This window comes from Lissotriton helveticus, chromosome 1_1, assembly GCF_964261635.1.
Source record: "Lissotriton helveticus chromosome 1_1, aLisHel1.1, whole genome shotgun sequence".
In the NCBI taxonomy this organism is placed as follows: domain Eukaryota; kingdom Metazoa; phylum Chordata; class Amphibia; order Caudata; family Salamandridae; genus Lissotriton; species Lissotriton helveticus.
In genome coordinates, this window is record NC_136057.1 from 1,441,703,158 (window position 1) to 1,441,726,546 (window position 23,389).

The window sequence follows — 23,389 nt, forward strand, 5'->3', positions numbered from 1 at the left end:
CCTGAAATCCAGTAGGCCATCTGGCCCTAGAAACAGTCAAGACCCTGAGAGCGCACAGCCTGCCGGCTGAGTACTATAAAGCATATGCTCATCGTTTGGCTCCTCCACTACACACTCTTTGCGGAGAGTTCCTATCTGCTTCCTGCGTCCCTTCGGGAGGCCCTGCTCATCTCCCTCCCCAAGCCAAACTGAGATCCCGCCACTTTGGGCTCCTACCAATCCTGGGCCTTACTCAATACTGACTACAAGATAGTGGCCAAGGTCTTTGCAGACTGCCTAGTGCCCCATGTCCCATCATTGGTTCATCCTGTCTTGCAATACCTCTTTTACCTTGCAGCGTTTCTTTTGTGTCTTCAAATATTCCTCTCATTGTTGCCCTCATTCCGGGTGTCTGGTACTAGACCTCGAAAGCTTTTGATTCCCTGGTATGGGCCTTTTTATTTGAGTCCCCTTTTCTTCTTGATCCAGCTGTTCTACACCGAACTGCTCACTAGAGTCGGAACAGTTTCCTATAATCTGACCCAATTCAAATACGCAGGGGTACCTGCCAAGGTTGCCTGCCCTCCCCGCCACTTGCAGCCACTATCCAGACTCTGGGTGCGGACAGGAGCATTCCTTAGGGAGATACTAATGCAATTTTGATTGATTGGCTTTATTTCGATATAAAAGGATATCATAAAAGCGTAATACAATGGATTAAAAGCAGTTTAACTTTATGCTCACAATCTCCTCCTGTACATACACTCAATTCCTGCCACAATAGTTCAAGTGCTTAACAACTTTGCCGCCCTTTTCGGTTTGAAGGTTAACTGGGCCAAATCATGCCTTCCATTTGCCCCTGCATACCCTGACCTGAACTTGGTCCTTAATGAAGTTTCCATACTCTGGCACCTGGCACATTTTGGTATTTGGGAGTCTGGGTGTATCATCTGCCAGCTGATTTGTTTGATGCTAATTTTGTGTGGTCTACAACTGCCATTTGGTCCAATCCCTGTCTGTGATGGACCACTTAGCCCTCTTTGGATGGTGGTCCTACCCCGGTTGCTGTATTTTACTAATTTTCAGCTATATATCGTCCCTCCCTTCTTTTGCTCATTTGATGGGACCATGAGGGTCTCTGGAGTTAGTCACGTTGCAGGGTGGCGCTGTCAAATCTTTGTTTGGCCACAGACCAGGGTGGACTTGCAGTGCCGAAACTGTAACAGTGTTACCTTGCCTCCAACTCCAATTGGTGGCCAGGTGGTTGCAGGGATTACACCTGACCGACACTGCCACACTGTCGCGGGCCTGGACACACTCAGCGATTCTTCGACTCTTTCACCCATTCACCACCGGAGTCACTGCTTCTTGGTTGGAGTTGTGTACTGCTGTTACAGACTATGCCTGTATCTCAAGTGAACTACAATCCCATACGTGCCAACACTATCACTACTCTGCACACCTAGAGGCTGCACCACCTCTCCGTCTGCGGAACTCTCCGCCTGGCTAGAGGCTGGCTTACACACCCTAGGGGATCTCTACTGGTATGGTGCCCTTGTGCTGTACAACACATTGTTGGAGGATGACAGCCTACCGCCTGGCCAATCTCTTTTACATAACTCATTACTCGCGGCGCTGGGCAACAATTGGGGTGACATGTATCAGGAACATTTAACACACTTCACTATACAATACCTACATGTCACAGAGACAGGCAGACATCTCTCACGTTGGTTTGCGGACTCGCTACGCTACCACACAGCACTACAACTCCTACCTTTACGGTACCACTGGGAGGGATATCTGGCCCGTCCCTGCACCGGCCAGGAGTGGGCTGCCTTATTAGAAGGCCTGGTCAGAGTCCCTTGCACTGCTCGCTTCTGTCTCATCCAGTATTACATTGTCCAAAGGGCCTACCTCACTCCTGCCAAGATTAACCGCTACTTTCATTGCACCGACGCCGATTGTCCTAGATGTCATCTTCCCTTCACCGACCATCATTTGCTGAGAGATTGCCCACTCCTCTTTGCTTACTGGCGAGGCATCGCGACTCGTATGTCCGCCTGCACAGGGCGCCCAGCTTTACGTATGTGATGTATGTGAAAAGTATGTATCCTAGGTCTATTTTGTAAGAGGCAAAGGCGCATCTCCTGCTTCCTTGATTCAGGCATGCTGACAGCTAAATTCCTAATCGTAAGGTATTGGAAATCATCCAAGCCAGCGGCCTGGAGGCAGTTGCTCCTGATATATGCTCAGGCCGAGAGCATGCATTGCACAGAGAGGTTAGTTTAGGGCTGCGTAAATACCCTGTAGCTGCCACCTTGGACACTGTACTGAGGGAGAGGTGAGGTGCAGCGCCCAGAGCAGCTGACTGGAGCGCGGGGCTTGCGGTTCGGTGCCAGCTCTGAATCATATGACTGAGCAGTAGCTCACTTAATCTCCCTGACGACCCCAAGCGCCTAGATACTCTTAGGTTGGATAAGTCCGACTTTACAAATCTTGGAATTATTACTTCATGGCTTTCAAAATGAGTTATACCCTGATCCAGATACACCACGTGCTTCCATGGGAGAGGGCAATGTAGGTGTTGGGGTCCTGACTTGTCATTTCACAACGGGCACCTGGAGTGGTGACTTGCACATCCTTGCTCAATCCACAACAGAATTCAGACTCAGTGGATTGGTCTGTGGACTCAGGTGGCGGTGATGCTTAAAGTTGATTAGGTGGGGCGGAGTGTGGCTGGGAGATTTAGTTTGGACTAGTTTCTTTAGTTTGTCTTTTTTTTGCTTATGAAAACCATCTGTACCTCTGCTGACGCCATATGCCGTGGATCCTACAGCTGGTTCATCATGAACATCTTGCCTGGACTCCATTAAAAAGAGGTGCACGTACTATCTGTTCTTGTATTACCATGTGCCTATTTTTCTGTTAAATATGGCCATGTGTTATGCACTCTGTAGCATGTTAAGGATAGCTAATGTTCTAAACGCTGCAATTGTGCATAAATGGAATGCATCTCATTCTGACATGACAGCTACTTATCCTTGTTACAATTGTAATAAAACGGATTCAAACAAAAAAAAAAATGAGTGTTCCACCTCTGTGTAATTCGCAAACAGACAACACGATGTACGAGAGTCATTGGGAGATTACTCTCTTCCACAAATGTGAAACTTGACAAACTGAGATTGCTTGCCTTCTGTTGTCTGAAAAAATGAGTGGGAAAAGATAATAAATCCATAAAAGTTTCTCTGAAAACACTAGTCTTTAAAAATGTCAAGTGAAACCAGAATATAAAAGGTGGGATTAAAAAAACCAAGATTTGTTCAGAGATGACCTGACCTGAGCTGCAAAAATGGACTGAACATCTGGATCAACTTCCAGAAGGCAGGATGTAATATGGAATGTACTGGATCCTTAAAGGAGCCGAATCCTGGTTTGATCTTCTTTACCTGCTTCTTGCCAATTTGGATGGGATTACCCTCATTTCCTACATGTTTTTCATAATAATAATAATAATAATAATAGATAGATTTATATAGCGCTAGAGTAGAAGATAAAAAGGACACTTAAACCCTCACAGTTCATCAAGGCGCTAAAAGATGGAAAGAGCATACAGAAAAGACCAAGTTTGTAGAGTCAAAAGAGAATGGCAGAACTAAATGCCATAGGAGCTAATACGACGAGGAAAACAGCCATGTTTTTAACATTTTGCGGAAAAATTGGCAGAGACGATTGTCTGGCGAATAAGAGCGGGAGCGAGTTCCAAAGTCTGGGAACAAGCCAGGCGAAGGCTCTACCGCCCCATCTCGCCTTGTTAATTCTCGATACCAGCAGCATATTTTTTGAGGCAGATCGAAGAGATCTGCTGGGGGTATAGGGCTTCAACAGGCCTTTGACCCCTTCTGGGCCCGATCCAAAGAAAACACAGTGCGCGAGGCAAAGAATCTTAAATGAGATTCTTGCCTGAACGGGCAACCAGTGTAGTTCTTTTCTTGCTGCCGTCGCTGATGATCGTCTCGAAAGATTCAAGACCAGTCGCGCGGCAGCGTTTTGGATAACCTGGAGTTTATATATCTCCTCCTGATTAATCCCACAGTAGAGGGCGTTGCAGTAGTCGATCCTGGATAACACCAGGGCGACCATCGATTGTTTGCGCGCCTCAGGGGATAAAAACGGGGCTATCTTCTTCAGAGTACGGATGATAGAACAGCAGGTGCCAACGGTTCTATTTACCTGTCGGTCAAACGACAAGGTGGGATCAATAATGACGCCTAAATTCTTTACGAATTTTGCCGGGCGAGGGCATTCGCCCAGGGCGGCGGGCCACCATTCCTCGTTCCACAGGTCTTGGTTCCTACCAATTACTAGCACCTCTGTTTTCTCGCCATTGAGCTTAAGATAGTTTCTTACCATCCAGGATGCAACCCTCTCCATGCAGGTCTTAAATTTTGCCGCACAGTCTTTCCCTGACTGGCTTGCTGAGACAATGATCTGCGTGTCATCAGCATAAGACAACACCTGATAACCAAAATCCCTTATTATTTTGGCTAGGGGTGTCACATAAACATTAAACAAAACTGGGCTAAGCGCTGAGCCCTGTGGAACTCCACATTGCACCGCCATAGTAGGGGACATAAACTCACCCAGCTTCACTTTTTGTTTTCTCGAGTGCAAGAAGGAGGAGAGGAGTTTCAGAGCACTGCCTCCTACCCCTATCCCCCTCAACCTATCCACCAGGATAGTGGGGGACAGGGTATCAAAAGCTGCTGTTAAATCCAGCATAACCAACAAAGTGGTTTGGCCCTTGTCCACCTCAGATCTGATGTTATTTACTACTACCGTAAGGGCAGTTTCCGTACTGAGAGATGCACGGAATCCATGCTGAGATGGATCCAGGCAATTCTCCTTTTCCAGAAACGCTGTCAAATGCCGATTTAGATGAACTTCCAGCATTTTTGCTGGAGCTGGCAGTAGCGAGATCGGTCTAAAAAATTTTATCACCTCAGGGTTTAAAGAAGGCTTCTTAAGTAATGGTTTCACTACGGCAAGTTTCCACACCTGGGGAAAAGTCCCCTCCGTGATGGCACTATTCAAGATGTCAAGAAGTGATGGTAATAAGGTAGCTCTGCAGGCCTTTAAGATTCTCAATGGACAGGGGTCTAGGGGAGAACAGGATTTGATAGAATCAAGGATGGAATTTACTTCCTCTAAGGATAACATAGGAAATTTCGCAAAGAGGGGAGTGGGGCTGGAGACCTCAATTGTGTCTATACCATCGAGGTGCGGAAGCGATGTATCCCAATTCGCTTCGTTATTCAGCCTCTGGTTGTGTATGTCCAATGAGGAATAAATATCAGCTCTTTTGGTCGAGAAGAAGTCAGCAATGTTATTACACAGCATTTGTGATTCAATCACCGACATAGCTGACTTCGGGACCGATAGGGATTTTATGATTTGAAAAAGTTCTCTGGCTGATTTCGATCCAGTTGTAATTTTAATGAAATGATTCCTTTTTTCATCAATTATTGCTTTTTTATACTCCTTTATCGCCAGTTTATGCTGTAGCTTCTTGAGCTCATTCGGTCTGGCGAGCCATGCCCTCTCCTTTTGTCTGCATATCTGTCGAAGCCCTCTGAGTCGTTCAGAATACCAGGGGGCCGAAGGAGTTTTTCTAGCCATGTAGCGCTTTTTAGAAGGTGCCAAGATATCTATCGCGCTCTCCAGTCCGTTAGACCAGCATTGCGCAGCAAGATCCGGGCCAGAACTTAGACAGGAGTCGCTTGTTGGAAAAAGCGAAGTCAACGTGTCATTATTGACATTTCGAAAATTTCTTGTAACCTCCCATGGATTTTTATTTTTTTACCATGTCGGCAACCACAGACCCATTCAGAATGAAAGGGACGGCGAAGTGGTCAGACCACGTGAGAGGAATAGGAGGCGTTGTGATCAGCCTGTCATCATTCGTAAAGATGCCATCAAGTGTGTGGCTAGCCAGATGGGTAGGGCCGATCACCAATTGCTTGAAGTCATATACCTTCAAGCCTTCTACGAGGGAAATAGTATCAATATCCTCAGATTTTTCGAGATAAACATTAAAATCACCTAAGATGGTGAAGCGGGGTTTATTTAAAAAAGGTTCTAATAGTTTAATCCGATCACTGGCGAATGAAGACCAAGGACCAGGGGGCCTATAGCATAGGATGCCAGAGAAAGATGTGGATGCATTTAGCTGTATGGAAAAGTATAGAGCTTCCAATTTCTCAGCCGAGGATGAGAGTGGATCTATACGACAGGTATAATCCTCTTTGCAGAGGATCCCAAGGCCCCCCCCTCTCCGTTTCTCCCGATCAAGCCTGGCCAGGGCGTACCCTTCCGGGATAGCGTCCACCAGGTCCGGGCCGGTGGATTCAGAGCCCCAGGTCTCTGTAATAAAGACCCAAGGGGGATCTCTGGCGAGCACAAATTCCCTGAAGGCTACACTGTTCTTGACAAGGGACCTCGCATTTATAAGGAAACCAGCTTTCGCCGGACTAGACTGATATTCCGTTTCTATTTGTGTCCGGTATTTCTTAAATGAGCCTATAGGTTTAGTATCTCTCTCCAAAGAAGCACTGCAATCGCAGGGAATACTGCTCGGAGCTTTAGTATAATGACAGGGGCGAAATAAAGGTTTAAGAGATAACAATTTGGAGCGGGAGTATAACTCACCTCCAGGAGTGATGGAAAACCGGGGAACAGCGAGTCTAGCCTCAGGCGCCTCCTTGGCGCTGACGGGCGCAGACGGGTTGAACTCTGGCGTAACTCCGGCGGAGATCCGGCGAGCCCGCTGCGCGTCAGCATGGCAGATTTAAATAGAGGACAATGGTCCTTAGGACGACTAGCCCGACACCCAAGATGGTGTCGGGCTAGTCAAAGTGATTTATGGCAGCAATGTTAAGGGTATGCTGAAAGGTGGTTTAGTGCTTCATTTTGTTCAGCTTTTTTTGTTTAGAATTGATTGCAAAAGCATAACAAATTCGGGAAACTAGGCCTAAGGTAGGCAGAAGTTCTTGTTTCTTGCGTTTAGTAGAGTGTTTCAAGATCCCACGGATAAGCTAGATTTTCCAGTATTTGACTATCTTTGAACATCCTGTGATGTAGAACACCTGCTTCTCGTTATTGAAAGGGTAGTTTCAAGAACAAATGGAAACTTGCCATGTACCTCAAACCTATCTGTATCTGGTAAGTGTTACATGTGTGCAGGGAATTAGAAAAAGATCCCAAGGGATAAGCTTAGTTATACTCAGATTCAACACCGTGTCTCAGACATTCATACTTTCGTACTATTGCCACACTTTACTCTCCTTCCACACCAAAAGATTGTGCCATATATATCAAAGTGACTCAACCAAGGTTTAAAAAAAATATACAAAATCATTTATTGCGCATTACACACATTTCATAAAAGAGATATATAATCTCGCGATCCTAATAACAATAAAAACCACACTCGGCGGTAACAGATTGCATACAGTTTATGGGAGCACACAAACAAGAGTTCTGAAACAAGACTGCTATAGTCCGTCTTTTGCAATTGGCACATCTACTCATGCGTTGTTGTACTTGTACTGTTAGATAGGTTCCGTTATCATGAATATCCTTCAGTGCTAAGTCGGTAGATTGTGCGTGTTCGTATGGCGTCGACGCGTTTCAATGGATCATTAAAACATTCTTTCCATCTTTATCAAGACAGGTTCATATCTCTCTTAAATTTTGGGGCACCATTTATCACAGGAAAAGCACCTGTTTGGATAGTTATCGCTTTCTCATCATTCTCAAATTGCTTATTGTTGTGAAGATGCGATCCTGATGTACCTCCTAGACCCCATAGGTTTATAGATGAATTGTCCGGAATATCTTAAGTTTTCCTTGTGTCTTTTTCACTGGCTGCTCTTAAGACTTCAAATTTGTGAGTCATGCCAATAGAATCTCGGGTGTCTGGAGGATTATCGACTGCGTCCTCTCTCGGGTTTCAGTGTCAGGTCCCTAGCAGTGGTCATATGTAGGATTCATGTGAAGTGATTGGTCTACCTGTTTGATATGTATTGGGCTGGAAAATGTCCTGAGTTGTCATTGTGTGTGCTACCCTTAAGACATGGGTAGTGAAAGCCTCCTGACACGGAATGTGCAGCGCCTAAAGCATGAAGGAATAAACGCTTCTTGCCTTGCTGTTAGATGTGTGGTGCTCTGAACTTGTCGATTTGTTGAAAGCTCATGTGGTGGTGTTGGGCATGCAGCATACTTTGCGTGGTAGGGTGGGAGGTTTTATGGGATCATGGAGAAGACAATCTAACATTTACCCACTGTTCACCTAACATGGCTGTTTCATTTTTCCAGGGAGAGTATCTCAGTGTGGAACAACTGACTCTGGACTTCGAGTACGTCATTAATGAGGTGATCCGGAATGATGCTGCTTGGTCCAAGCAGTTCTGCTCCTTTAGTGATTATGACATAGTCATCTTAGAGGTGAGTGTGTGTTGTGAAGGAAAGGTGATGTGTGGAGCTCAAAGGGAGAGACCTAGGGGATCACCATTTGGGAGCATAGAGACTTATTCTTTTTATTGTCTCACCTAAAACCATGGATTCGCTTTCTGTTGTGAGACATTGTTAGTTTACAGTGGGTTTGGAGCCAAACCATTGCTTTCCATTCGTTGGCTTTGTAACACATCTGCTTGCTTCTTATTAGGCAACTTCCGTAGTCTTTCATTTATCATCTTTTGTCTTCCCTGGAGCATGGACTCATTACATGTGTCCTTCCACTGCTCATTGTTTCATACAATACTTTTTTTCTGTTTGTACATGCTCTCTAAGAGAGCGCATGTGTTTTCCAGGTGTGTCTCCCCCTCTCTCTCCCTCTCCCCGCCCCCCCTTATCCGGGTTCCTCTTTCTGGACCTTCCCAAGTTCCTGTTCTGGCTTCCGTACCACACCCTTGTTTATTTCCCTAGCCCTGGCTTTCCTGCCTTTGTCATCTATTTTTGCTTCCCCCACTCTCTGCTGTCCCTTTGTTTCCCCCACCCTCTTCTGTCCCTTTGTTTCCCCCACCCTCTGTTGTCCCTTTGTTTCCCCCACCTTCTGCTGTCCCTTTGTTTCCCCCACCCTCTGCTGTCCCTTTGTTTCCCCCACCCTCTGTTGTCCATTTGCTTCCCCAGCTCCTCTCACCATCCATAGTCTGTCCTCGCCCCCTCTGAATGGTTGCTTACCAGCCCACCGTTCTAATCTGCTTGCTGCCCCACCCTCTGTTGTCAGCATGCTGCTGCTCCCACTCCCTGTGTTGTCAGTTTCCTTCCAAGCCCCTCCTGCCCACCCTCTGTTGTCCATTTGCCTCTCCTTTGTCTGACCTGCCCACCTATGTCCTCCTCTCCTGCTCACTTATATCCTCCTCCCCTGCACACCTACCATGTCACGTCCTCTCCTTCCCACCCACGTCGTCCTTTCCTGCCTTCCCTCCTAGTTGCCTCCTACCATAACCCACTCCTCTGTTTGTTTTGGGACAAAAATGCATTTTGGCGCTCGGCACATAATTGTTTTTTTAAAAACATTTTTAGCCACGCTGTAAACAGCTGTGCTGCTGTACAACATGGCTGAAAATCTTTGCAATAGCTGTTAACTCTCATAGGCGTCACTTATTGGCTTTACCAATGCTTATTTCCACGCATGATTTAATATGCTAATTGTACCTGTGCCATAGTTGTAGCTGTTTGACTTCTTTCTGTCAAGTTTGTTTGCGCTCTCCCTGCCCTAAATGGTTGCTCTGTCTCTATAGTCCTCTTAAATCCCTCCCCCCCCCCATAAATACCTTTGTTTTGGTGGGAGGCCACAATTGCTCAGAACGATTAGCCACACAGACTTTTTCTAGTCACGTGATAGGAATTTCATACAGTCATTCTGCATTTCAGGTATGTTCAGAAACTAATCAAGTTATAATCAACATTGGGCTGCTGCTCTTGGCCTTCCCTGCGCCCGACGAGGAGGGCCAATTAAGGTGAGTATCTGCTCTGTTCTTTACATTACCGATTCCCACTCTACTTTTCATTCTGGTAGGAGAGTGATCACTGTAGTTCTGTGATGGTAAGTAGTTGTTCCTTGGTGGATGTTTCACAGCATCCTTCTAGGAGTAGTTGTAAATACCCCATTGAGTTTGCTTGCTGTTTTTATTTTTTCAGACCAAAGACTTACCACACCAGCTTAAAGGTAGCTTGGGATCTGAACACTGGCATTTTCATCACTGTCAGTGTGGGAGATCTTACAGAGGTCAAAGGGCAGACAAGGTAAGTGCTTGATACTGCTCCATAGCCACACAACTGCATTGTCTTAAAGTGCTTCTAAGTTCCTAGCAAAGAAACAGTAATGTTCGGATTGTTTTTATTTTGTGGGCCAACTGTGAACTGTCTATAGCTCTTTTGTAGGGTACGGCTCTCTAACCCTGCTAAGGAAGCACACTGCCACTTTGAATCCAGTTCTTAGAATTATTTGTTTGCTTTCCAAAATATCGGATTATTCTTAAAGCTATGTGGTGGTCTTGAGCTTCAAAATCGCTCTGCTCCCTTTAAATCGTGGCCTAATCATTTGAACCTGCTCAAGTCTTGGTGGGAGGGAAGGGGTGGAATGACTTCATTCTTAGGTTCTGGGGCCGGGCTTACGTTTTAGGTTAGTGCCAGAGCATGGTAAGTTCTCCTCTTTTTAATGCACTTTTATGTACAGATCTCCAAATAAGTCAATCTTTTTGTTAACACTTTGTATTTAGTATAATTTTGCTCATTTGCCATTTTTGACATCTTTAGCTTTTACCAAAGACTTCTATCATTGCATTTATTTATTCTTTGATCGTGTGGCAAACAAATTGTTTTAGGCTTCTTGGTTAATTTTAGGTCTTTTATTGTCAACAGTCTGTTATGGCTCCACTTTTCAGACTTTAATTGTAATTGCAGTGTTAGATGAGTGCTCAAGGTATGCCTAATCAGAATAAACTTTGTAGCACGCAGATGTCTCGGTCATCCAAAACTGTGGATCTAAATGTCTAGCCAATTTACTTGTGAGTTATTAGACGGCCTTCCACTTATCCTGCTTCTGCACAATTTATGGATCTTTCAAACCCAAGAAATGTTGATGGCATGCAACAAGAAGTAATTGATGGAAGTATTTCCATTAAAATTAGCTGCTTTTTCCCCCTCTATCGTTTTGCTCATTTGTATGGCTACAGAAGTGTACTAACCGTATGCAAATTGGTCTTTGCTTCAACCCAGAATGAGTAGTTAAGACAGAACTGTTGAGCTATGTACCCTCTCAAGTTGCACAAACCGCCCCAGCTGTCTCTCTGCATTATTCAGCCACATCAGTGATCCACAATTTCTGCGGCTAAGCACAGCCATGAATAGGGCACCAGCCAGTAACCACGCAGGTTTTTTAGATTGAAGGTATGCTCATCGACTAAGGCTTCACATTTTACCATTCAAAAACATTCTTCACATATCCCTGGAATTGAAGTCTTATCTAGTGAGACAAGTGATGTGGGAGACCCTTTAGCATTGAGACCCAATTCTAGCAGTTGGGACAATTTTTATGGATCCTCTGTCGAGAATAATTTCTGGTCCACATTGCCTCTACATGATTAAGTTTCTTCTTGCAGACCTTATGCAGTGGTTGAGTGTTGTAGTATAAAACAAATTCGACAGAGGGAAATGCATGCATCTTTCCTATTTAATTTTAATGACCCTTCTCAAAGGTCAGGCATTATAGATAGGGTAAACCAATGTCAGATACTTTCTGCTCTGCAAAGAGGAAGTAGAATGTTTGACTCTGCCCACTATCCTTTTGAGAGTTGGCGTTTTATTTTACAAGCATGGGACGTATTTGTCTCCACCTTTGGAACAAGATGATCGCCATGAAGACTTAGTGTACAAGCCAAGGCCCTAGTGCAGGGTGGGCTTGTTCTGTTTAGTTACATAATCGAAATGGCTGCATATGTAGCAGACCTCATGTTACTCCCCCTACTATGATGGGTAGTAGGTCCTTGCGATTCTTCCATGAGAGGTTGATTTGTGGTATTACAACTTTCTTCCCAGGCGACGGAAGGGAAGGGAACTCTGTCCCTGAACCACTGAAAAAAATATGCTTTTACTAGTCCCACTGCAATATGTGTAAAGATGGTAAAGAGTAGCAATCCTAATAAAACACTTTGAAATTTGAAGAGATCTACAAAGTCTGCACCCACATATCTAACAAGGTTCATGCCGCAGAGTAATCCAGCTCTGAGAAAGTAATCAGCACTTGGCACAATGTATTTTGTAATCCCGCCAGTCAGTGTAACTACAGTGAGAAGGGAAACCGTTCAGGACCTTTTTTTTTTTTTAAGCATGTCATTTGGTTAATGTTACTACCGCAGAGTCTTGTATTACCTTAATATTCCTCTCTCCAAGATGTCTTTTCATGGTTCTGGAATGTCAGTGAGTCATCAATCACCATTTTCATTGAGTATTTTCCAAGACTTTGTTAACAAACAAATTAAGAAATTCTGTGACTAGTGAAGGAACATTTTTTTGAGTTGCACAATTATGTTCTGTGTCTGGGATTTAGTGGTCGTTTTCACAGTTTCGTCTCAGAATCTCATTAAACCAGGGTTTCTTCTCCTTGGGGAGATTCATATTTTAAAGTCATGGTAAAGAACGTGAATGTATAGATTAATAGGGACTCATTGGCAATACCAAATTTCTATGTTAAAGTTTAACGTATAATTATCCCATTTATTCTAGTACTTTATCGTTGGAGGCCTGCATTTTCTCTCCTAATTTGACTGAAAATGCATATGATTTTGAATTTTAATGTTTTATTATTTTACTGACCCTTTAGGTTGTATCAATATGCCATAGTTTTTTAACATAACCAAATGTGTAGACCTTGTGAAAGTTAAGTGTAGGCCAAAGAATCTGATGTTTATGCTTTCTGGCCTCCTTGTCTCTCAGTCTTCTCTTCTTCCAACCTTCCTTGCTGATCGTAAGTAGAGTCTGGGCATGTGCGGAGGGTAGTTTTATGAGATGTGGACTTGGTAAGGATTTCATCCTAGTTACCAGTAACAGATGTTGTTCTGCTAGATACAATTGCAAACATGTTTTTCATCTTTGATGTATGTGTTAGAGGTGTAATTAAGTTACATTCTACTGGTTAGCAATCACTGAAACCAGTATACACCTATAACTACTTCTATATGCAGTTGGAACCAAGAGAAACTTCTGCCAGAGAAGTTCATGAGCCCACATATACCAATAGAAAGTGGTCTACGGAAGTTTCCACCTCGGCATTCTCCTTTCTCTACATTATTGTACTTACAAGAGGGCTCAGACCCTGTACTAAGGTTGGCATACTTCAGACTATTGTTAAAAGGGCTGTTCTCGAGTAGCACACAGCAGGCTAGACTCCTAATGTTTAAGTGAAGTATACACTCTAACTTGAATGTTTTAAACTGTTTACCCCGGTTATGAAGCATTATGTATAATGTTTTCTTTTTACAGCTTACATTCTCTAATTGTTTTCTACGGCTTACATCCTTGGATTGCTTGCTATCTCAGAAAGCTGCCTTCCACTATACTCTTAGAGCAATGCATAAAAAAACTGAACTTGACTTAAGTCCACTTGATTCCTTTAGGTGTGATTTCCTCTCCTTTCTTTCTTTGGAAAGGCCCTCTTCTTACCTTCCTTCTTCAGCGTGCTTTCTTCTCTCCGTATAGCTTCCTCTGTCTCATGTCTGCCTGCCTTATTCTCTTATTGTAATTCTGCAAAAGGCTGACACCTCATTTAATAGATCACAACCTCTCCTGCTTTAAAACCCTGCCCCTGCAACCTAACATTACCGAATCGCCCTCAGCCTATCTCACCAACCATTCACCTGAAACCACATAGCTCCCATGAACAAGCACACCTAACTTGTGTTAGTATAATGTATCACATAGTTACTTCTTGAGAGCGCATGACTAGTTGGAATAACCAACATTTAACTACAGGATTAACAACTAACCTTGGGTTCTGAAGTAGCGTGCTACTCTCCGTAAAGTGCTTCAATGCCTCATAAGGGATAGTAAGCCCTATTTAAATTCTATTACAATTCATGACTTTTTAACAGATGACCCAAATATTCCAAGCAGTGGAGTTGTCCATTTCAGAAATTTCCTGAAAGGCAAAAGTGGTTTTGAGGGACTGGCTGGATAAAATCCTTGTCATGGAAGCTGCGGGGTCAGCCTTCAGTTGATCAATTTTTTACAGAGAAGAGACGTTTCATGGATTCATAAATTAATGATTATGGAGCGCATTCAAGATCCGTAAGTTCATACCACAAACTTAAGAATGGGAGTGTGCTCTCCCTTTTTCACTTGGAAACGTTATCTACCCCAACCTAGAAACAACATTCTGGATGTACAGCTTACTTCCTCTATGTCCATGGAAGCTCACTCTAATGCGGAGATGGCAATATCAAACCATTTTATTGAACTACTATGTAAAAATATCCCTTTTCTTGGCAGAAAAAGGTCACCTTCGCTGGGTGGATCAGTAGATCAAAAATAGATTTACTCGCTCTCTGAACCAAGAAACACATTAAAAAAGAATGTACTCTCCAGATATTCAGTCACTGATAAAAAAAAAATGCAACATTAAATCTTGCCTGCAATGCTATGCACTGAGCCTTTGAGCCTACTGAAAATCTAGGTTGAAAATATATTCACCCCATTGGAGATTGCATTTGCAGTGGAATTTGTGTTAGTCCTCAAGTTATAGCAGTCTATTGCTGATGATACATCTTTGTTTCCATGCCTGTCTTCTTGGAAGCCCTTCCAGAAACAGATTGAGAGACACAGAAAATGTGTTTTAGGAAACTTGTGGAAGTGTGCTTATTCTGAGTTGTCATCACCATTTCCATGAGCACCATTATGCCTGTGGTTTGTTTAAAAGTGACTAATAAAGATTCTGGAACCTTCCAGGCTAATCTGCAAATTCACCCCTATCAACATACATGAAGTACAATTAGTTCCTAAGCAATGCTGGACTGTCCGCATAAAAGAATACTGACCAAATGCTCTCAATAGACGTTTGTCAGAGGTTCAAGGGGAGCTAGTGTGGCTGTTCTCTGGTTACTGAACAATGCCCTTTCGATAAACTATCAGATAGAAACGTTATGCTTTTCTGGAAGGCCAACCAGTTCAGAAATTTAGCATTTCAGTATGGCACAAGGACCTTACTCTATTATCAGTAACTCAAATCAGACTTCTTACATACCCAATCCACTAGGGCGGATGCAATTGAAATCCGCTGGTAAATCGTTCCTCACACCTCTGAGCTTGGTGTCTGGAAGTCTTTAACTCTGCGACTGTGCACAAAGAATAATAAAATGTTGAAATGTAATCTCTGGTTTGAGGAGGTTTCAGTTTTTTTTCGGATCAGGAAGTTGTATCACCTTTATTTAACAGAATAGAGTATATCTGCGGTTCCTTTATTTCTGAATTATTATTCCAAGGTTGTTTTTTTCATATATATCTATATCTTCCTCCATATTTGTCCCTTCGCTAGAGCATGGACACATTACTGTCCTTACACTGCTTACTTGGTCAAGTGCTACTTTTGCCTGTTTGTTTAAGCGCTATACAAGAGTGCATGTGTGTTCTAGATTTCTCACTAATGTGCTTCTCTTCCCCTCATCACTCATCTCTTGCCCATATGGTTCTCCATCACTCCTATCTATGATGCGCTCACCTTCTTGTGCTCTCCCACCCGCATTGCTTTCTTGCCTGTCTTTCCCCTTCCCAGTTCTACGTTGCCCTTTCAATCTTCACCCGTATGATCCCCCTTCCCTGTTATCCCTCCTGCACCATTCCACAATATCCATGTTGCTTCAGCCTCCTTCCATCTGTATTGCTTTGCCCAGTATTGCTTCCATGTCCCCATCTGTTTTGTTTCCCCACACCTGCATTCTTCCCCCCTCCCCCCCAAAGCTTTTGCTTTCATTCATTCTATTTGCCCATTCGAGTTGGATCGGCAATTAAAAAGAAAAAAAGCTGCTGCGCCGTTTTGTAATTGCCAGCATGCTTGGTGTTTGTGCCTAAAAAAAGGACACTAGGCTTTTTTTTCTTATTTAGCCCTGCTGCACAGCATCAGAAATGTGACACAGCATAGCATAAAGGTGTTGGCAAAGCAAACCGGTTTCAAAGGTGAACCTTTAGGCTTTGCCATTGCTTGTTTTCATATGACTTAATAATATTTACCAAACCTTTTGGACTACATGTTTTATATGAGAAGATCTACAGTGATGCCAGTTTTGCTTGAAACACTATGCTGATTTTTGGGATTCAAATCAGTTGGGGGTTGAGCCGTGCACTCCGTTATTATTGCTTTATCTTTACTTTGTATATTTGTTTCTTGTCTTCAGTTTTAATTTGGTGTGCTAAGAGGGAAGGAGGAGCCACCCTCCACAGGAATTGAAATGGAATATACACTAGTGACTGTGGTCATTAGACCCTTCTTGCACTACCGTTGGCAGAACTCCATCTGCTGTTGTAAATCAAAAAATATCTGATGCTTTTTTTCTGCTTTGCAAAATTCTTTTAATTTGAAATAAATCATTCATTTTCTCATGATTGTCTGTACATCCATTGTATGCATTTTTTACTAGCAATCAATCTTGTTTCTCATTTCTTTACGAAGCCAGTAAGTATGCTTCTAATAACAATTGATTAAATTAAAACAAATGCAAAATCAAATCCCAATGCATTTCGGGAATATTTCCCTTCGTCAGGGAAGCTGAAAAACATGAAACAATAAATGACCTTAGTTTTGAAGGACCGACATTCAGCTCTTACAATCTATATGACAATTTTATTGATGCTTTTAGTGCCTATTTTTTCATTTCGAAAGCTGTAATTGTTATTCAGGCCAGAGCCTAACCAAAGACAATTCAAGGCGTTCATATATTTAGAACATGGTGAGGTAAACATTTGAAATACAAGCAAACATTGCTCATCATGATAATACAATGTTAAAGAAATGAAAAAAATGATAAACAATGTTGAAAAATGATGACCCTATGGACACAGTGTACCAGATTCAGTAGGTGTAATGAATATTTACACTCTGTGCTGTTAATCTAATAAGAAAACCTATGTGTTACTCCGGACAAATTCTAACCAGGAAAAAATTACAGAGTTCCTTACCATGGATATGCTGGCGTTTATATCGTTGTGAGGTTCTACCACTGCGCACAATGTACACTTTCTACAGGTGAAAAAAATATGGATGCTTTAAAGATCTAGTTAAACATAAACACCTGCAGGTATCTCAATGCAACGTGCTGGAAAACCGTACCTGTCTAAAAATGTATATGGAGTTGTAGAAATGACTCGTCCGAGCTGATAACGGTCAACCTGTTTCACCGTCGTGCTGTTCTTGAAGTATGCACTCTGTTCAAAAATTAAAAAATTCAAAGAATGTGTCTCAATAATAATGTGTGGAGTAAACCAGACTGTTAAAAGGCAGAAGAAAACCATTGGTCTGACTTACCCTAAATATACTCCGTATATGCACAAATATCAGTGGAAATCTAAGTCAAGGGTTAAATACCGGTACCCGTCTCGCTATCGTGGAACATCTGGGCAGAATGTAGAAACCTAAGAGTTGGGGATCAAATAAAAATAAATTTGTCAAAAATGCCTCAATTTAAACTGAATCGACTAGATTACCCTAGAACTGTGACTAATCAACCTACCTAAAGATGCATAGCAGACTCTGTGAGCTTTACGCTCAAAGATAATAGGGTGCCGATGGTCTGTTCCACCTCTGGTAAATGAAACAAAAATAAACAAGGTGGTGAACCTCCTCTATTACGAATTGCGAGAATCATCTTGACTTGCTTAAAAAACTACCTTCAACATAAAGCAGCGTGAAACCGTAACGTTTTACTTGAATGACGCTAGAATGAAAGGTCTAAATCCGATTTCAGGTTGGCAAGAAACACTGAAAACATGAAAAAGCGAGAGTCAGTCTTTGACTATCCAGTTTGCAAACTTGATGACTTATAGGGGTCGCTTAAGTAAACATACCTTTCTACGAAGAATCGAAAATAATCCCTGGCGTTCAGTTTCGTAGTCAAAAAAACGTCTGAAAAGCGGCCCGCGTTTAAACGCGAGTGAAGCTGAATAATATGCTCCGGAAGTAGTTCACTTAAAATTGTCATATAGATTGTAAGAGCTGAATGTCGGTCCTTCAAAACTAAGGCCATTTATTGTTTCATGTTTTTCAGCTCCCCTGACGAAGGGAAATATTCCCGAAATGCATTGGGATTTGATTTTGCATTTGTTTTAATTTAATCAATTGTTATTAGAAGCATACTTACTGGCTTCGTAAAGAAATGAGAAACAAGATTGATTGCTAGTAAAAAAATGCATACAATGGATGTACAGACAATCATGAGAAAATGAAATGATTTATTTCAAATTAAAAGAATTTTGCAAAGCAGAAAAAAAGCATCAGATATTTTTTGATTTACAACAGCAGATGGAGTTTTGCCAACGGTAGTGCAAGAAGGGTCTAATGACCACAGTCACTAGTGTATATTCGATTTTTGGGATTTGACAGATCTCTTAAATCTGATTAATATTTTTCTGAGATTCATCCCTTGCCTGTTTTACTGGGTACAGCTTTTTAGCAGTTGAATGCTTCTAATTCTGGGTAGGAACAGAAATATTCCAGGAGCTACCTGTCCATCTAATGTATTCTATTTGAGTTTGTGCGAGTACAGCTCTTTGTATCACAATTTAGCAGTAGTTGATGTTTAGGGTTGTTTGTATGCACTTTCAGTGTATCGCCATCCAGGCTACAAATGTGTCTTTTTTCAGCTTTGGGTTGATTGTAAGCATGTCTCCTTTATTACTTCATCAGTGGCAGTGTTTGGAGCGCCTATCGGAAGAGCTGTGTGGACATGGTTATGAAATGGCTGGTTCCAGAGAGCAGTGGGCGATGTGTAAACAGGATGACCAATGAAGCCCTCCATAAAGGTAACATGGGTATTGGGGGACGCAGAGGTATTTATATGCAGAGGACTGCCTATAATTTGTTGGAATGCAAAATAGGGGAGATGACTTGTCAGTCAATGTGAAGTTGGGTGATTAAGAAACACTAGCATGAGTCAAGTGCTCAAGCTACAGGGGGGAGGTGTTAGTGGGCTTTGGGGCAAAAATGGTGCATGTGTGTGTATATAGACTATATGGAGGCATAAAGTGTAATATGCTATTTATTCCTATTTCTGAAAATGAGAAGGGGCCATGTGTCACAGGGCAAAGTTTTGAGCGAGTCATGATGCTGCTCTTCTCCCTCAACATTGGTAATAAATAACATATTGCCCTCTGCATACTATATATATATATATATATATATATATATATACTGTGACAATGTGACATCTGTAAGATGTCAACAAAACATTGAAAGAGCTTCGTACTAAGAGTAGTGTTGGAGGACAGGGGGGAAGAAGAGAAGGCTAGAAAGATTTGCCTCTCAGCCTTCTTCAGTCAACTTACCCCCTCCTGAAAAAGACCACCAATGATGGAGATTAACAGCATGCGTGCGGGCGGAATTCCGCCCGTACGCTGAGTTTTTTTAAATCGCACTTTACGTGACGAGCTGGGCTCGTCATGAGCGTGCGAGGAGGCTACCTCATGACGAGCCCAGCTCGTCATGAGCGTGGAAGGGGTTAAGGGAGAGAGGATCAAGTGGCAGTTTACGATAACATTCCCGCTGCCACAGGAGACCAATGTAGAGATCACCAATGTTGCAGTCAAGGGCCTTTGCTTCGACCTGCTCACTGTCGAAGGACGGCTCAATGTCAACACCTCCACACTTAGAACATGAACTTCCATCGGCATTCAGCAAATTAGATCGATGTTTATCTTCACGGGAACGTCATCAACACAGAATGTCTATGTTAAAAACACCTATCGCCGTAGGCCACTTAGCCATCTAAGTCAAAGAAAGAAAAAGTTACTACTCAACTGTTAAAGATGCCAAGTGGGTAAGCATCACTTTTAAATGTCAACTCAATTCACTTGACCTCTTCTTAGACTGGAATAACCTTTTCTGTAGAGACAGAATAACCCTCCCTCAAAGAGAGACTGTAAGAAATTGGATTATTATTTGGGGCTTGCGACTACCTACTTTAAGAAATAATCACAGCCCTTGTCAGGATGAACGCTTAAGGTCACTAAATTAACCTAAGCGCAATCCCTTGGTAGCTATGGCACAGAGGGGATAGGCTTAACTTGGGGTAATGTGTTAAGTATTTATGCAATACCAAAACAGTAAATCTAAATGCAAAATCATGAAAATCCCAAACCAAATTAAAAAAAGAGACTTAAATTTAAGATACAAAATTACACCAAATGACGACAATCCAATAAGGGGAACCGGAGATCAGAATTTATAAAGTTTGAAATAGGAGTAGCTCCAAGGAGCACAAAGTAGCAATGCTAGTGAATGGTTGCAGTAGACTGGAACCTAGGATCAATTTGGCAAAGACCGCAATGAAGCATGGGTCAGATACAATAACCAGGTTTGTCCTAGACAAAGATTTTACCTTCTGACTTTAGTCCCTTAAGTCTCCTTCCACCACAGGAGCACACTACTGAAGCACCCAGGAGCTCAGGGGGCGCACTTAGACTCACAGGATTTCAGGTAGAGGACAAACAGCAGGGTCCAGTCCAGATTCAGTTGCCAATGGTTTTGGGTTTGCAGGAAAAGGCTTCTCCACACTAATGTATAAAAATAGCAAGCATCCTTATGTGTTTAGGCATCAGAGAAAGATCGTTCAGGCAAGTTCGTTTTTAAATATGAATTATTTTCAATTAAAGTGAACAGAGTGCAATTTTTGAGCTCTGCAATGTTATCCTATGGAAGAAAGAACAAGTTCTTCAAACGGGTACAGTACATCAACTTACAGGAGCAATCTCCAGGGGTTAAGGTGAGTGGCGGGCAAGGTCCAAGACAGCACCAACAGTACACCACCAGCATCACGAGGGTGGATGGGTTCAGGGTACAAAACAGCATCGGGAGTCCAATAGGTTTCAATGGGGATCCGTCACTCCACTGTGGATTGTGCGAAGGACATTTGGCCACAGGAGGAAACAGAATTTTGGAAATGTCAGCTGGGCTGTATACAATGGTTCAGATTCCTCTAAACTGCAATGAGTTTCCTACGTCCCCGAGGATCGCAAACACTCTGAAGTTGGTTCACCCCAACTGGCTTTTAATGGGGATCAGTCACTGTAAGAAGAGGCTGCAGGTTCTGGCTAGGAAGCCAGTTGGGGTGAACCAACTGCAGTGTGTTTGCGGTCCTCGGGGACATAGGAAACTCATTGCATTTCAGAGGAATCTGATGGAACAAAAAACCACTGTATACAGCCCAGCTGACATTTCCTCTCCAAGGCCAGGGGGAGACTAATGCAGAGGTGCCTTTAGGCGTTTGGTTTCTCTTACCGGGAGCAGTCACGGTCGAGGGGGCCTGCGTGCAGAGGCTGCAGGCGATGTCGGGGAGTCCCTGAGGAGAGAAACCACAATGGACTGGAGGGCTGGGGAACCTTGTTGGCACTGGTGGCCCACTTCAACTCGGACCGGAGGCGAAGGATGCAGTAGTGACTTCGGGTGTCTGGTTTTGCCAGTCCTGGAGGCCTCAGAGTCTTTTCTTTTTGAGTTTCTGCAGGATGCAGGGAACAATTCCCCTGTTCTTTGGGAAGTCTTGGTCTTTATTGAAGGCAGGCAGTCCTCCCATGTTTTAGAGGCTCACAGCTGCAGGAGTAGTCGTCTTTGGTACAGGCAGTGGCGGTCCGTCTGTTGGGGCGTTGCCCCACTAGCCATGGACGACCGTCACGCTAACATTTAGGCAGGAATAGGATTCCTATTCCTAGGATTCATCAAAATAATACAAATCTCGAGTCTAATCTGAGCATGAGCGCCGCTCACTGTCTGCGGCAATTATGATCTTCGGGACAAGCCCGACATCGCAGAAGGCGTGGGGGCTGCGGCAGTGATTGACAGTGCAGCACAAACAGCGCTAGCTACAGTGCGCGCATGTACATTTTTGGGCTATGTATTTTTATTACTGGCCCGTGCATGCCCACACTACAGTTTCTTCCCTCCTCCCGCCCCTATTGCGAATCACAGTGTGAGGGACCCGGGCCCCCGGGTCTGATTATGGACAGGCAGTAACCCTGCTCTTAGCCAATCCTGGCGCAGTGGTGCTGCTACTGCAGCGCCAGGATTGGCTGAGAGCAGTCACTGCTCAGCCAGGCAGCCTGCTGGATGGTGCCGCGCGTGGGTGGTGGCATTTGCCCAGTGCACGCACTTGTATGGCCAATCACACTGTGGCTTATGCGAGCCATGCAGTGGTGATTGGCCATTTCTCTGCGCTGTCATCACGTCGTCACCACGTCTGGCGCACTGGGCTACCCCCCACACGAGTAGTGAGAGTCAATCAGTCACAAGACTAGAGTTGAGGTCTCGAACTCGTGCCACCCGGTGTTGTCACTCGTGTGTGTCAGAGTCTTCTTCAATCTCTGTGTTGTTGATGATCATGAGTCAGGGAGTTAGTGACTACGTCAGTTTTTATTTTTAAGTTGTTAACTGTACAGTACACAGTCGGGTCTCTCAGTTCTGTTGTTTTATTGTTTCGAACGGAGCTGGCGCATGATTGTTTCTTCTTAATACCTATGCCTTCCTCTGATAACAAGCACAGGCAAGGACATTAGGTGTGACTTTCTGTATTAATAGCTCCATTTTCTGTGTAGTGCCAGCATGGAGAGTGGGTCTGGCTGCGATGTTCTGAATGGTCTGGAGCCTGTGCTGAAGAGTCTTGTTGATTCCAGGGTAGAGGGCGTTGCCGTAGCCCAGCCTGCTAGTGATGAGTGTGTGGTTAACGGTCCTTCTGCAGTCTGGGGGATCCACTTGTAGGTCTTCCGGAGGATGCGAAGGCAGTTGAAACTAGTGGAGGCGACTGCGTTGATCTGGCGGTTCATGGAGTGTGAAGAGTTAAGGATGATGCAGAGATTCTGAGCGTGGTCTGTGGGGGTGGGTTCCCTAGAGCGAAGGGCCACCAGGTGTTGTCCCAGGCAGAGGTGCAGGGCCCGAGGATGAGGATCTCTGTCTTCTCTGAGTTTAGCTTCAGGCAGCTGTGCTTCATCCAGGCTGCCACGTCTTTCATACCATCCTGGAAATGGAGTCTGGGGTCATCAGGATTCTTTGTGAGCGAGAGGATGAGCTGGGTGTCGTCGGCGTAGCATACGATGCTGAGCCCATGTTGTCTGACGATGGTGGCGAGGGGGGCCATGTAGATGTTGAAGAGGTTGG

At 43.7% G+C, this 23,389-nt stretch overlaps 1 protein-coding gene across 1 annotated transcript in view; it reads left to right on the forward strand.

Moving 5' to 3' along the window:
• Positions 1–23,389, forward strand: part of DCAF15 (DDB1 and CUL4 associated factor 15) — a 324,736-nt gene that overhangs the window by 240,778 nt on the left and 60,569 nt on the right. The window contains exons 9-12 of the mRNA XM_078685623.1: positions 8,359–8,487; positions 9,919–10,004; positions 10,186–10,290; positions 18,935–19,050. Coding sequence (XP_078541749.1) covers positions 8,359–8,487; positions 9,919–10,004; positions 10,186–10,290; positions 18,935–19,050 — 436 coding nt within the window. The remainder of the gene's footprint in view (positions 1–8,358; positions 8,488–9,918; positions 10,005–10,185; positions 10,291–18,934; positions 19,051–23,389) is intronic.